At 45.3% G+C, this 15,970-nt stretch overlaps 2 protein-coding genes across 2 annotated transcripts in view; both read right to left on the bottom strand.

The window, feature by feature from the left end:
• Positions 1–1,006: 1,006 nt before the first annotated feature.
• sting1 (stimulator of interferon response cGAMP interactor 1) lies at positions 1,007–7,157 on the bottom strand (the record flags this gene model as incomplete). Its single annotated transcript, XM_084451020.1, has 6 exons — positions 1,007–1,284; positions 1,436–1,622; positions 2,315–2,556; positions 4,023–4,131; positions 6,372–6,555; positions 7,015–7,157. The coding sequence occupies 6 exons, from the start codon at positions 7,155–7,157 to the stop codon at positions 1,007–1,009; spliced, it is 1,143 nt and encodes a 380-aa protein (XP_084307146.1).
• Positions 7,158–14,423: 7,266 nt separating this feature from the next.
• The window catches only part of ppp3cb (protein phosphatase 3, catalytic subunit, beta isozyme), a gene marked incomplete at both ends in the record, with an annotated part of 27,681 nt that continues 26,134 nt past the window's right edge, over positions 14,424–15,970 (bottom strand). Inside the window, one exon of the mRNA XM_084450663.1 lies at positions 14,424–14,602. Within this exon, the coding sequence (XP_084306789.1) occupies positions 14,424–14,602 (179 nt within the window). The remainder of the gene's footprint in view (positions 14,603–15,970) is intronic.

Here is a 15,970-nt window from a genome sequence, read left to right as displayed (position 1 = left end):
CATTCGTGGTTCCGGGCCGTGATTTGGTTCTGTTCTAAAATGTAATGGGTTCTAAGTTGGACCATGCTTCACCCCTCCACCATTTCAGTTTTGTGAAAATTGGTCCAGTAGTTTTTGCATAATCCTGCTAACAGACAAACACACAAATGCACACACACACACACACACACACCACCGAATACATGACCTCTTGCCCTGCGCTGTCACTGGGGTGGAGGTAACCAGACACCGGGACAAACTGTAAACTTCCATTGACAGTTCCAAACATTTATTTTAAATTTGTATCTATTATATTGTGTCTATGGGATATCACATGACTTCTCTTTTTCTCATAGCAAGTTGACGTAACTGGTGATTATTGTGCCTCCTCTCATAGCCATGATATTGGTCAGACTAACTTGTGGGACCAGCCCCTGCAGACGCTGGCGGGTTGGCCCCGTTCATTCCCTCCCGGTCTCTGGGTTAGGGTTAGGGTTAGGCAGGTGGGGTAAAAAAGTTCCAAAGCGCTGTGCTTAAAGGTACCCAACGAAACGTGAATCAAAACAATCAGTTCTTTGTTTATTTTCGAAATTCCTCGATTATATGGTTCCTTGTAGTCTAATAAACATGTTGAATCACTTGAATGTCTTTCCTACCTTGTAATTTCTTCGCAAAATGATATTTCGCTAATGTTTTGAAAACAACAAAGATGTGTGAAACGTCACTATTATGTGCTCCGCGTATTGACGCAATGACGTAGCACACGATTTTCGGGGACCACCTTCTCAAATTTGCTCTAGAGCGCATACTAGTGGTCAAAAACTACATTGGGTACCTTTAAGTGTTGCCAATGTTCTCTCACAACACAGAACAGAATTAGAGCGGAGAGGATTAGGGTCAGTGGTAGAAACATCCCTCATCTTAGACTGTGTACCGTGTATAAAATATCAGGATCTGTATTTTATGAGTCTGTGTGTGTGTGTGTGTGTGTGTGTGTGTGTGTGTGTGTGTGTGTGTGTGTGTGTGTTCATCTGGCCGCCTTTTGCAGGTCATCAAAGTGGTCGGTGGTCTCCACAGGCCCCCTGAGAGGCTGAGGCAAGGACTGGCTGATCATGAGCGTCGGCTCTCTGCTCATTGGCTCAGCTCTGTGCCAGTCATCCATGACAGGCCGGTGATTTTCTGGAGCTGCCAATGGATGGCCGGCCTCTGGGTGCGGGGGCGGGGTCAGACAGTATTCCTCCTTCTCCTGCAGCAGGTGCCTGAGGATGGTCTTGGACAGGAAGTGAGGGTCGTTTCCATGTTCATCTACAGGAAGAGGAAGTGTTAGTATATTACACTGTATAGTATGTGGTATATACTAACCTATGCTATAACACAGAGACAAAAATGACTGGCATGGTGGGTAGATGGACAGAGATGAAGCGCTCGCTGGACTGGATAGAGATAAAGCTCTCACCGTTGAGGAGGATGAGGTTGTAGTGGTTCCGGCAGTCCAGCGAGCGCTCCAGGATGTCCTGCAGGGTTCTGTAGAACAGCAGGACCTGCTCCCTCCGGTCCCTCTCCCCAAACCCCGCACTGCTCTCCTGGGACATCAGGTACAGGGTCAGCAGAGGCGTGGCGTACTCCACCACACACTGGTGGGCCTACACACACACACACACACACACACACACACACACACACACACACACACACACACACACACACACACACAGTGAGTCTTCCTAGTGGAAAGGGGCTGTCAGACATATAGCTGCTGGACACTGAAAAGTTGATGGTATGAATGCATCTGTTAAATTATTTAAAATGTAAATGTAGTTTGTATAGTTGACCACAATATGGCACTAGTTGCTAGCTTTTCCAACTCCTCGTCCTTCAGTACACAATAAGTATGGTAAATGGTAAACGGACTGCACTTATATAGTGCTTTTATCCAAAGCGCTTTACAATGAAGGCCTCTCATTCACCCATTCACACACGTTCACACACCAATGGCGGCAGCTGCCTTCCAAGGTGCTAGCCTGCTCATTGGCAGTAATTTGGGGTTCAGTGTCTTGCCCAAGGACACTTCGACATGTCGTCAGGAGGAGCCGGGATTCGAACCGCCGACCCTACGATCATTGGACAACCTGCTCTACCTCCTGAGCTACAGCTTCCCAATAAACATGAATTATTAGTTCTAACAAGTGACCACAAGGTGGTGCCAGTGTGCTGTAGTAGCTTCAAGATTAGCAGTCCAAATGAGAAAATAATGTAAGTAGCCTACTGGTCAAGTCAGGTCATTGTACTGGCCATCAGTCATATCTGACTGTCAATCACTCATAATCCCCCCTACCTTTCGATTGTCGTCCAAAACACTGTAGACGCTGTGCTTGTAGACCCGCCCCCTGACCCCAGCCCTGTCGATCCTGATGTCGGGGAGATTGTCATGGAAACTGATGTTGGGGTCCTCGTCCTCCAGCTTGTCGGCGGTGTTGGCATTGAGTGGCAGGAGTAGGAGGAGCCTCCTGTAGCCCCGCCTCTCAAACGAGCCGGCGGTGTGAGTGGCACGGTACTTTGCGATCGAATCTTCCAACCCTGGGGGAGAGAGGGGTACACACACACACACACACCAACAAACACATACACACACACCAACAAACACTGTTTTTTTCGGTGCCTCCCAAAATAATGACAGCATAATGTGATCGGCGTATAAAAGCACAAACGGCTAAAAGTACCTTAATCCATAACAGGAAGTGATGAAAAAAAAAAAAGTCAGACTAATTGGTTCATACTTGACGTCCAATTTTACTAAACACATTAGAGTACATCATAAAAGACTGACATTTAAGTGTCCATTGGCGCATGTTTAACATCCTAGAAATTATTCCCAATTCAAAGAGCATGCTAATGTGAAGGAGCAGGATGTCCAGTATTTGCACTGCTCTTAAAGGGGAACGCCGCTGTCATAGCAAGTTTAGCTCAAATGTCGCTTTGTCCTCAATGAAACCGATCCGTACACACCAACATTTAACCGTGCAGCATTGCCCCTTACCGGTCTCAGTAGAATGTTGTCTTGTGAAATGAATCGCCATCCACATGTGTTGACGTGTTAGGCATGGCTAGGAGGATGTAAACAATCTCTAGCTTTACCGCGCCGGACGTTTACAGTGTGAAAGGTATGGTGTAGAGCGTTCGGAGAAATGGTTCTGGCTCAAATGGAGCTTTTGTTTCAATATTCAGTTTGAGAATGCGATATATTTCACATGACAGCATAATGACACCGGTAAGATCGCACCCTGCGCTTCCTGCCTTGAAAATGCATGTTTATCATAGTTTTTAGCAGAGGCCCATAGACCTCCATTATAAAGGGGGTGCGCGCACAGAGGAAAAAAGAGCTAGCTTACTACTGCACGGATCGGTTAAATGTTGGTGTGTACGGATCGGTTTCATTGAGGACAAAGCGACATTTGCGCTAAACTTGCTATGACAGCGGCGTTCCCCTTTAAGAGTTTAGCCTAGATGATAAGCAATCACACCTGCTATGGTGGACTGTTATTACGTTAAACTAGACCTTTGAGGCAGCAACAGCCTGGAGAGTCTATTCTAGACAACCCCTCCCTCCCCTCTATGACGAGCTGTGGCAGATGGGGAGCACTTTCAGCCACAGGCTCCTCCCACCCAGGCTCCTCCCACCCAGGTGCAAAACAGAGTGGTTCAGACGTTCCTTTGTGCTAGCGGCCATCAGACTGTATAACAGTGCCTGAGTGTGTATCTAAACTGTCTGTCTGTCCATCTTTTCTTTCTTTCAAGGGTATTTGTGCAAAATGTGGCAATATTGTGTTTATGTTATCAGCGCACATTTGGGCAGACATATTTCATTGTCCTGATAACTTGATCCCTACTGAAGAAAGACTGTTAAATTATGTCTTTGAGGAACCCAAGGAACACATTTTTACCAATTGTGACATTTGTGAGTGTGTATGAGAGAGTATTTGTGTGCATGTATGTACTTGTGCGTGCGTGTGTGTGTGCGTGTGTGTGTGTGTAGCAGTCCTCACGTGGCAGCACCAGTTTGAGGTAGCTGAGGTAAAAGGACCAGGCCAGGCCATGAGCCACGTTCATCTTCCTCCCCTCACACATCTCTGACACCTCCACATGACATGGACCCTGCAGGAAACACACACACACACACACACACATGGGTAAAAGTACTTCTATCTTATATCTTTTAGTGTCATCCTGTTGGGGCAGAATTTAGCAAGGCGAAAGAAAACGGCACACACCCAGTTTAGAAGTGACACCAGAATATATCTTTGTATTGCAAAGGAAAGTGATACAGGCCAAACTAAGAGTCAACAAGAGTGTAGGAGAATATGATCATACAAATGCTAATTTTACGAAAATATTGTATGTGAGTTGTGGGCTACTTCCATTAAAAGGGGGTCTTCGTCTAGGGAAGATACTGTATGCAGTTCAAAGAACTGTCTTATAGCACGGAGCGTCCTGTGCAAGATAAACCAGTTACTTCTGTCCGTAACCCAGAACACAGTGCCTTTGACACGGAAGAACAATACAAAGTATGCAAAAGTCTACGCAAGTTTCAGTCTCCATAATCCTTCTGTCGCTATTTGCTGGTTTGAGAAGATGACCGGGGCTGGGTTAGGGTCTCGTCTCATGTCCTTCTCAGAAGGGTTAGGGTCTCGTCTCATGTCCTTCTCAGAAGGGTTAGGGTCTCGTCTCATGTCCTTCTCAGAAGGGTTAGGGTCTCGTCTCATGTCCTTCTCAGAAGGGTTAGGGTCTCGTCTCATGTCCTTCTCAGAAGGGTTAGGGTCTCGTCTCATGTCCTTCTCAGAAGGGTTAGGGTCTCGTCTCGTGTCCTTCTCAGAAGGGTTAGGGTCTCGTCTCATGTCCTTCTCAGAAGGGTTAGGGTCTCGTCTCATGTCCTTCTCAGAAGGCATCAGAGGTGAGGATATATGGCTCACTCCCCCTGACCTTCTAATTGGATGTAAGGTGAAGGCGGTAAGGAGAGAGGATCCAAGGAACCGAGGAGATACTTTTGAGATTCAGCCGGTGAGAGAGTGATGGGAGGTGGGATGTCGTCCTGGTGGGTGGAGTCAGAAGCACCAGAACACCTGCTGTCCTGTAAGTCATTGGTCCCCAAGCACCAGGCCTTGGCACAGGTGCTACCGGGCCTCGGAAAGTATAGCCTAAAATGTAAAAATGTATATATATATATATATTTTTTTTTTTTTTTTTTGGGGGGGGGGTGGTGGGGTAATACAATTATTACATTGAACTGCGTTCAGTCTGTTGGTCATTTTTTCACCAGTAACCACTATCTGTGAACCCCACAACAATTTACTGACACAGAACTTCCAAATAAAGGAGCACTTCCGAGTTGATCTTGAGTTAGCCACGTTTATATCAGTGTGTTGTTAGGCCTACTTAAACTTATTATTAGGCCTATAATAATTATAATAATAATAATGATAATAATAGGCTTATATGTGTTGACACCAAAATAATATGCATGTAATGTGTTTAAATCAGCTGTTGTTAGGCCTACTTAAACTTATGAAAAAGCGACTACACTACAACGTTATAGACTCGTTTTAAAAAAACGTTTTAGGCTACCCCCCGGGCCTCGTAAAATGTGGCTATATGAAACCGGTCCTCGGGGCAAAAAAGGTTGGGGACCCCTGCTGTAAGTGATGCCGACTCTGCTCCGTTGTGTGAGTTGAGTATGATAACACACACGCGCGCACACACACGCGCGCACACACACACACGCGTGCACACACATAGCTGGACAAAGCAGAGGTCAGCATTGTACCCTCTTAGTATGACACAAACAAGGTTATTAGTCATGTATTTAAAGAAAGACAGAAATGAATGTATGACAGTCACACAGACATACAGGGGATAATCAGTCTGAGATTTGGGATATAAACCTTCACCCCTTGAGGCCAAACCATCTGTTGTTTTTTGAGGAACAAGGATTCATGAAATTAATATTGAGAAGAAATACAGTATAACCACAAGTGAACCGCAAATGAAAGCTGCCTGTGGTATTTCTAGATAAACGCATGTGACTTCTCAAGGTTTTGGAGGAACTACGGTGCGTGTTCATACATGCATCCATGTGTGTGTGTGTGTGTGTGTATGTGTGTTCCTGTGTGGGTTTTCCTGTGTGTGGGTTCCTGTATGTGTGTGATCTTGTGTGTCTCTGCTGTGTGTGTGCGTGCGTCTCTTTCGTGTGTGTGTGTGTGTGTTTGTGTTCCTGTGTGTGTTTTCCTGTGTGTGGGTTCCTGTATGTGTGTGATCTTGTGTGTCTCTGCTGTGTGTGTGCGTGCGTCTCTTTCGTGTGTGTGTTTGTGTTCCTGTGTGTTTGTGTCTCATTCTCTCACCAGTGCTCCCAGGGTTTTGAGCAGAGGGTAGAGCGTAGCGCCCGCCACCGCCAGGCTCCAGTAGCCCCTCCCTGACTGACCTATCAGGCCTATCAGGCCTGCTGCCAGGACCACAGCCCCCAGAGTCCGCTTCTGCACACAGGCCCACAGCATCCGGGTCAGACCCCCCTGGAGGCCTCGGTACCTGGGGAGGGGGACAGAGATTGGATGAAAAGAGAGGCCTGGCATTGGTTGAATTCTAGAGTGTAGGGAGGGGTGAGTGAATGAGTGGGTGAGTGAGTGAGTGAGTGAGTGAGTGAGTGAGTGAGTGAGTGAGTGAGTGAGTGAGTGAGTGAGTGAGTGAGTGAGTGAGTGAGTGAGTGAAGTTTATTTGGTATAGCACCTCTCATAGACAAAGTCACTAAGTGCTTCACAGATTTAAAAACAGAATAATAAAAATTGAAGGGTTAGGACATCAGACAAAAGTACAATAAATTATAGAGACAGGACGTAAACGTAAAAATACAGACACAAACAGCTAGACTAATCCCTGTCTAAATAGGATAAGGCAAGACCTATCTGTTTTTCACACACACACACACACACACACACACACACACACACACACACACACACACACACACACACACACACACTTACTCACCGAGTAGTGGTGTGGAACAGCCACTCCTCAGTGAACAGGCAAGCTCCATGCAGCAAGGCCCCTATAGTCAGCATGAGTATCGCCGTGGTAACCAGCCTAATGAAGTCCTCAGGGCCAATTGCCAGGGTGGTGCCCGTTGCCATGGCAGCCAGTACACAGGCACATACCGAGGGCAGCCTCCCACGAGGCTGAGGGACCAGTGACTCCACCTTCTGCATCTGAGGAGCAGTCAACACCTGACCTAAACATGACATAACCTGGCATAACCAGTCACAATCATGACATAACATGGCATAACCAGTCACAATCATGACATAACATGGCATAACTCAGTTGAATTAGTTAAACTCACTCCTCAGTGTAAATAATATACCAGCCACCTGCGCCATCGAATCGATAGCTTTTTGGTGGCGTAGCTGGCTAAAGCGGTGTTTATGTAAGGTTGTCAGTGTCACACACATTTGTAACCCAGTTGAGTTGGTTAAACTAGTATATTGTAAATAATGTCCGGCTGCGTCACCGAATAGCTGGCTTTTCAGTGCCGTAGCTGGTTAGAACAGCAGTTGGGAGTCGGAGGACCTGAGTGCGAGACTCAGTGTGGGTGAAGTAGGGTGAGGTAGGGTGAAGTAGGGTGAATTAGAGTGAAATAGGGTGAGGTAGGGTGATGTAGGGTGTAGAAGGGTGAAGTAGGGTGTAGAAGGGTGAAGTAGGGTGAGGTAGAGTGTAGGGGGGTGAAGTAGGCTGAAGTAGAGTGAGGTAGGGTGAAGTAGGGTGAGGTAGGGTGAAGTAGGGTGAGATGGGGTGAAGTAGGGTGAGGTAGGGTGAATGGGGGTGAAGTAGGGTGAGGTAGGGTGAAATAGGGCGAGGTAGGGGGAAGTAGGCTGAAGTAGAGTGAGGTAGGGTGAAGGGGGTGAAGTAGGGTGAGGTAGGGTGAAGGGGGTGAAGTAGGGTGAGGTAGGGTGAAGTAGGTGAGATGGGATGAAGTAGGGTGAGGTAGGGTGAAGGGGGGTGGGGTAGGGTGAAGGGGGGTGGGGTAGGGTGAAGTAGGGTGAGGTAGGATGAAGTAGGGTGAGGTTGGGTGAAGTAGGGTGAGGTAGGGGGAAGGGGGTGAGGTTGGGTGATGTAGGGTGAGGTAGGGTGAAGTAAGGTGAAGTAGGGTGAGGTAGGATGAAGTAAGGTGAGGTAGGGTGTAGGGGGTGAGATAGGGTGAAGGGGGGTGAAGTAGGGTGAGGTAGGGTGAGGCAGGGTGAGGTAGGGTGAGGCAGGGTGAAGTAGGGTGAGGCAGGGTGAAGTAGGGTGAGGCAGGGTGAGGTAGGGTGAGGCAAGGTGAAGTAGGGTGAGGCAGGGTGAAGTAGGGTGAGGTAGGGTGAGGCAAGGTGAAGTAGGGTGAGGTAGGGTGAGGCAAGGTGATGTAGGGTGAGGCAGGGTGAGGTAGGGTGAGGCAAGGTGAAGTAGGGTGAGGCAGGGTGAGGTAGGGTGAGGCAGGGTGAGGTAGGGTGAGGCAAGGTGATGTAGGGTGAGGTAGGGTGAGGCAAGGTGATGTAGGGTGAGGCAAGGTGAGGTAGGGTGAAGTAGGGTGAGGTAGGGTGAGGCAAGGTGATGTAGGGTGAGGTAGGGTGAGGCAGGGTGAGGTAGGGTGAAGTAGGGTGAGGTAGGGTGAGGCAAGGTGAGGTAGGGTGAGGCAAGGTGATGTAGGGTGCCGTGGGAAAAACACAAGGCAGACGAGTTGACAGTTCTACTGTAGTGTTAGCTATACTGTAGCATTGGTTCTACTGTAGCGTTGGTTCTACTGTAGCGTTGGTTCTACTGTAGCATTGGTTCTACTGTAGCGTTGGTTCTTGCATTGGTTATACTGTAGCACTGATGTTGGTTATACTGTAGTGTTGGTTCTACTGTAGCGTTGGTTATATGTTTGTTCTACTGTAGCGTTGGTTCTACTGTAGCGTTGGTTCTACTGTAGCGTTGGTTATACTGTAGTGTTGGTTCTACTGTAGCGTTGGTTATATGTTTGTTCTACTGTAGCGTTGGTTCTACTGTAGCGTTGGTTATACTGTAGCGTTGGTTATACTGTAGTGGTGGTTCTACTGTAGCGTTGGTTCTACTGTAGCATTGGTGGTTCTACTGTAGCGTTGGTTCTACACTAGCGTTTGTTCTACTGTAGCATTGGTGGTTCTACTGTAGCGTTGGTTCTACTGTAGTGTTGGTTCTACTGTAGCGTTGGTTATATGTTTGTTCTACTGTAGCGTTGGTTCTACTGTAGCGTTGGTTATACTGTAGCGTTGGTTATACTGTAGTGGTGGTTCTACTGTAGCGTTGGTTCTACTGTAGCATTGGTGGTTCTACTGTAGCGTTGGTTCTACACTAGCGTTTGTTCTACTGTAGCATTGGTGGTTCTACTGTAGCGTTGGTTCTACTGTAGCGTTGGTTCTACTGTAGTGTTGGTGGTTCTACTGTAGCGTTGGTTCTACTGTAGCGTTGGTTCTACTGTAGCGTTGGTGGTTCTACTGTAGCGTTGGTTCTACTGTAGCGTTGGTTCTACTCTAGCGACGCAGTGAAACCTGTTACACTGGCATAGTCAGACTGTATGCGTGTGTGGGCTTGGTTGTCAGTTACACTTCCTGTAGACACACCTGCCAGCACTATCCTATGGCTGAAAGAGAGCTTAACGTTACTATCTATCTATCTATCTATCTATCTATCTATCTATCTATCTATCTATCTATCTATCTATCTATCTATCTATCTATCTATCTATCTATCTATCTATCTATCTATCTATCTATCTACCTACCTACCTACCTACCTACCTACACTCAAATGCACAGTCAAACATGGAGAAACATGCAGATGGATCACAGCTAAACATGGTACTGCATGGTACATCACTAGTCAACATCACTAGGTACTGCATGGTACATCACTAGTCAACATCACTAGGTAGGCTACTGCATGGTACATCACTAGTCAATTCATGTAACTCACCCAAAACACTTATTTTTTAACACATGAGAAGATATTTTGTGAACTAATGTAATTTAATCCTAACTCATTTATCAGCATACGATGCCTGAACTCACATCCCTCCTTGGCAGATATGATACGATCAGACTCACCTTGCATCTGCTTTGAAGGATCCCAACTCTGCTCTGGAGAGACAAAAGACAATGAGTAACCGACCCTAACCCTAACCCAACCCTACCGACCGGAGCTGCGCACTCTCTTGGCTTCTGTCCAGCCTCTATTCCACTTTCACTTTCAGTGGAAAGATATTGAGCTATAGAGCTGTATATCATGGTCTCTCCCACACTGACAAATACATATTGATTGAGTGGGTGCTGAGAGAAAGAATGCTATCATTATCAACACAAAAGGTCTGATTCAGTGTGTGTGCGTGTGTTTAACATTAACAATGACCAACACAGAATTCAACAAGAGCACATAGTGTAAGTAAGTGGAGTGGGCTTTTCTAGTTTAGATTTATTTGGCCAAATGGTGTTTGAGGGTTGTGTTTATGATGTGAGGATTTATATAACCTACTGTATGTTTTAATATTTTAATTCATTTTCAAGTCACTTTGTAGTGCGAGGGAAATTGTGTTCATGACATTATGTTTTATACTTTATTCTCTGAACTTATTAAGTGTTCTAACTTCATATTAAGGGATGTTCTGTGAGTTTTCCCTGTTCCTGGCCTGTGAGAGAGTACTGTGTGTTATAGTTGGTTCCCTGTCTCCAAGGACACAGCCGGATGCAGGGCAGATAACATTCCTTGGGTATCGGGGAGTAAGAGACACAGAGGCACAAACTTCACCACGTTTTTATTTTAATAAGATAAGTTTCATTTCTCAAAACGGAAATGCCCATATGTGGTACCATTTTCCTGTTGTTGTGGATGGGCATTTCTCATCTGAGCAAAGACACACCTATGCTTGATTTTCAAATCATGCGAGATACTGTGTAGAAAGACTATCACTGACAACTGTTCCATTGCAATTCTCCTCAGATACAACCTGGTGTCTGTTCTGAATTGTCCTCTGGCCAGAGCATTGTTATTAAAATGATCTTCTTACGCCGAAGTTCACCGGTGTGTTTTTGAAGTTATTACCCTTTTCCAAAGAATCCACTACAGTAGCATGTTAATTTCTTCATAAATATGAATATATGAAATGTGTTAAGTGCATGGTGTTAAACTCCCGGAGATGTAGTTCTGTCAGCACTTCTAAATCTCGCTTAAAAAGTCTGTAAAAGCTGCTGTCATTTACCCATTGAGTCTTATTGTGTTTTTTTGACAAGCATATGTGCTGTGTTGTATTTTGTATATTCTTATGTTGTCTTAGACTGTATTGCTTGTTACTGTGTTTTGTATATTGACCTGCCAAAGAGACTGCAGATGTAAATTAGCTTCAAGGTAGAATCTGGTACAGTGCATCAACTGTTACTATATATGCTTTAACTGTACACTGTCCCTTTGTAACAAGTAAAATAAATGAATGATTGATCTCTAAACTCTGTGTGAAACACCCATGATGTCAAGGATACAGAAGTATTTATCTTCAGACAGTGTGTGGATGAGTACTCATCTTCAGACAGTGTGTAGATGAGTATTCATTATCAGACAATGTGTGGATGAGTACTCATCTTCAGACAGTGTGTGGATGAGTATTTATCTTCAGACAGTGTGTGGATGAGTATTCATCATCAGACATTGTGTGGATGAGTATTTATCTTCAGACAGTGTGTGGATGAGTATTCATCATCAGACATTGTGTGGATGAGTACTCATCTTCAGACAGTGTGTGGATGAGTACTCATCTTCAGACAGTGTGTGGATGAGTACTCATCTTCAGACAGTGTGTGGATGAGTACTCATCTTCAGTGTGTGGGTGCATGCAAGCCGATTGGACAGTCAGTCTAGCTGGTTCGTTCCCGCTAGCAGGTGTGTTCCTTCTGAGGGGGGGGGTTTCACTTTCAAGTGAGCATTTCTGTGATTTTGTAGTTGACTGTGTGTTTGAAAGTATAGCTTATACTTGTACAGTATGTGTGTGCCTGCCCTTGTGTGTGTGTGTGTGTGTGTGTGAAAAGGTCATGAATAAGTGTATGTGTGTAAATAATGTGTGTGTGTGTGTGTGTGTGTGGGGGGGGGGTTAATAAACATGTCTACCAAAGGTTCATGCATATTTTATTCAAGAGTAAAAAAGTGGTTGGTCCCATGGGGCATGCTTCCAGGGAGTGACCAGGGAGTCCGTTAGGGAGACAGAACCGTGGCACAAACTCTATGGCACAAGGTCTCCAAGAGGGTCCACTCTCCAAGTAAAGCACAATGAGACCAACCAGGGATCAGCAAAACAACCATGAGTCAATCAGAGAGCTGAGGAGTAATGTCCATAATAATAAGATAGAATAATAAGAATATCATCATCGTCAAATAACAAGAATATCATCAAGAAATATGATTAGAGTACACTTTTCCTTTAAAATGTGAAGACACTTCTGCACATACCAGTGTGTCTGCTTGTCCTTTACAGCGGGTTCACCATGCGATCATGCTTAGTCTGAATGCCTGAGTCTCAGTATAGTGTGGTCATTCATCAACGCTAGTTTAATATTCAAAATAACTCCTGTACATCCACGAAGAAGAGAGGAGTCCCAGGGACTGACAACTCAAATAAGCATACTGTCTTGTCTATACAGCATCCAAAGAAACCATAAATTAATGAATACAGTCATGAAAAACATAACTCAAAAATAAAATCACAAAATAAATACAAACATGAAAATAAAAATTATGTACAAAAAATATGCCTTAGTTAAGTAGGAGCGAGAGAAAAAATGATAACTTACCATAGTGAAACACAGCACGAATATAATTTTTCACATTATCAGAGAACTTAACTGCATGCACTGATGCATCTATAAATGCTTTACAAAACATTTTTGACTGGTCATCGCTGCGAACTCTTTGATGCAAACGTTCCAGTTCTGTGGTCAAACACCAGCTACTGAACCACTGGAACCAAAGTAGCTCATCTGGACGGCATATGGGGAACAACACAGAAAACAACATGGAAACAGGATGCATAGAACGGACTTCTTGTTTGAAAATCATCTGTTCCATTCTATTTGATGCATTTCAGCGACATGGGTATTCTATGTGCAATAGTCCATTCTATGTATTCTATTTCTACCTTGTTAGTGGCCTAAGCAAGTAGGTGTTGGTCTTGGGACAGTTGCTGTGATCTCTACTTTTAGGGGAAATGTCTGACCTGTTGTGTGGTCATCCTACTGATTCGGACTGTGGCTAGGACTGTCCACGCCTCAAGTGCACACTCTACACACCATCCATACTTTATACCAACTACTGACCAGTATCTGCTCCGAGAATGCCAGGTCAAGACTGCATTTCAAAGAGTTTTATAACATTGTCTGTCCAGTTTGGCTATAAATAAATAAATACGTAAATATGTGTTTCATTCTAATTTCCTGGTGTTATAATTCCATACTAGTAGCAAAACATGTGTTTACTGTAAATTCATCTCCTACTGTTTGCAGATGAAAACGCAAATTTCACCCACATAGATAAGGACTCATACTATCACACACACACACACACACACACACACACACACACACACACACACACACACACAGTGACACACAAGCTCTCACATACGACAAAAAAAAACAAAAAACAAAAACAATCTTTCTAGCTACTGTATGTCCTTATAAAAATCAAGTAAATGACACCAACCAGCCTTAAAAACGACTTCCTGTTTAAATGCAAAGAGGAAACAGAAGCTCTTTGACAGGAAGCCCCTCCTCAGTACCCACCAGGCCCCTTTCCTAGACCCCATTTCCCCAAACCATCAGTGGTCACCCCACCACACAGGATGTGAATGGCATAGCTCTTGTTTTGCATTTATTTTGTATTTTTTTCTGTGGTTTCCTGGCATGGCCAGGTGCTGATGGGGCTTGTAGTTCTTTCTGTAGAAGCTGGTCAGTCTAGTAGAGGCCTCACTCAGCCTTCTACGGCATAGTCCTGCCACACACGCGCATGCGCGCGCGCGCACACACACACACACACACACACACACACACACACACACACACACACACACACACACACACACACACACACACAGCTCAGGAGCAAGAGGAGGAATGGGGAAGTTTGGTGTGTGTGTGTGTGTGTGTGTGTGAACATGTGTGTGTGTGTGTGAGTGTGTTCATTTGTTTGAGCACGCATGTACACAGTTTATACAAATATGGGTGTGTGTACATTTCTGCATAACAAGTTTTTTCAAATGTGTTTCACTCTACTATGCTTACATGTGTACTATATGTGTATACTGTATGCTGTGTGTGTGTGTGTGTGTGTGTGTGCGCGTCAGTGTATATCTGGCTATGTGTGTTTCACTGTATATTGCTGTTGTTGTCGGTGCCGTTGGCCTCCCCCATGTTCATGCGGCCCATGGACACGCCCACGCTGCTGACGCCGTCCCGGCGCGGGGGCATGCGCTCGTTGATCCGGTCCAGACCCTTCGCCTCCTCGAAGCTGCTGATCCTGTGCTGAGGGGAGAAGCCTCGGATCGCTGAGGAGACAACACACACACGTTAGAGAACCACACACACACACACACACACACACACACACACACACACACGTTAGAGAACCACACACACACACACACACACGTTAGAGAACCACACACACACACACACACGTTAGAGAACCACACACACACACACACACACACACGTTAGAGAACCACACACACACACACACACACACACACGTTAGAGAACCACACACACACACACGTTAGAGAACCACACACACACACACACACACGTTAGAGAACCACACACACACACACACACACACACACACACGTTAGAGAACCACACACACACACACACACACGTTAGAGAACCACACACACACACACACACGTTAGAGAACCACACACACACACGTTAGAGAACCACACACACACACACACACACACGTTAGAAAACCACACACACACACACACACACACGTTAGAGAACCACACACACACACGTTAGAGAACTACACACACACACACACGTTAGAGAACCACACACACACACACACACGTTAGAGAACCACACACACACACGTTAGAGAACCACACACACACACACACGTTAGAGAACCACACACACACACACACACACGTTAGAGAACTACACACACACACACACACGTTAGAGAACTACACACACACACACACACACGTTAGAGAACCACACACACACACACACACACACGTTAGAGAACCACACACACACACACACGTTAGAGAACTACACACACACACACACGTTAGAGAACCACACACACACACACACACACACGTTAGAGAACTACACACACACACACACACACACACGTTAGAGAACCACACACACACACGTTAGAGAACCACACACACACACACGTTAGAGAACCACACACACACACACGTTAGAGAACCACACACACGTTAGAGAACCACACACACGTTAGAGAACCACACACACACACACACACACGTTAGAAAACCACACACACACGTTAGAGAACCACACACACACACGTTAGAAAACCACACACACACACGTTAGAGAACCACACACACACACACACACACACGTTAGAGAACCACACACACACACGTTAGAGAACCACACATACACACACACACACACACACACACACACATACACTCACATTCATGTATAATACTGTTATATGTGCCATGTATCCATATTACAGTATTATACATGAATGTGAGTGTACACACACTGTAATACACATATTATGTATACCTGGGTCAAAAACAGATCAAATACTGAGGGAACTAACTGTTTCATAGTACTGGGTAAACACCCTGTGTATTTGACATTATTTGCAAATAGCACTTGATCCAGGTCTGGTAAACAAGCATACAGAA

This window comes from Borostomias antarcticus, assembly GCF_949987555.1.
Source record: "Borostomias antarcticus genome assembly, chromosome: 16".
Taxonomy (NCBI): Eukaryota; Metazoa; Chordata; class Actinopteri; order Stomiiformes; family Stomiidae; genus Borostomias; species Borostomias antarcticus.
The sequence above is the reverse complement of the archived record's forward strand: the minus strand, read 5'-3'. Positions and strand labels throughout refer to the sequence as shown.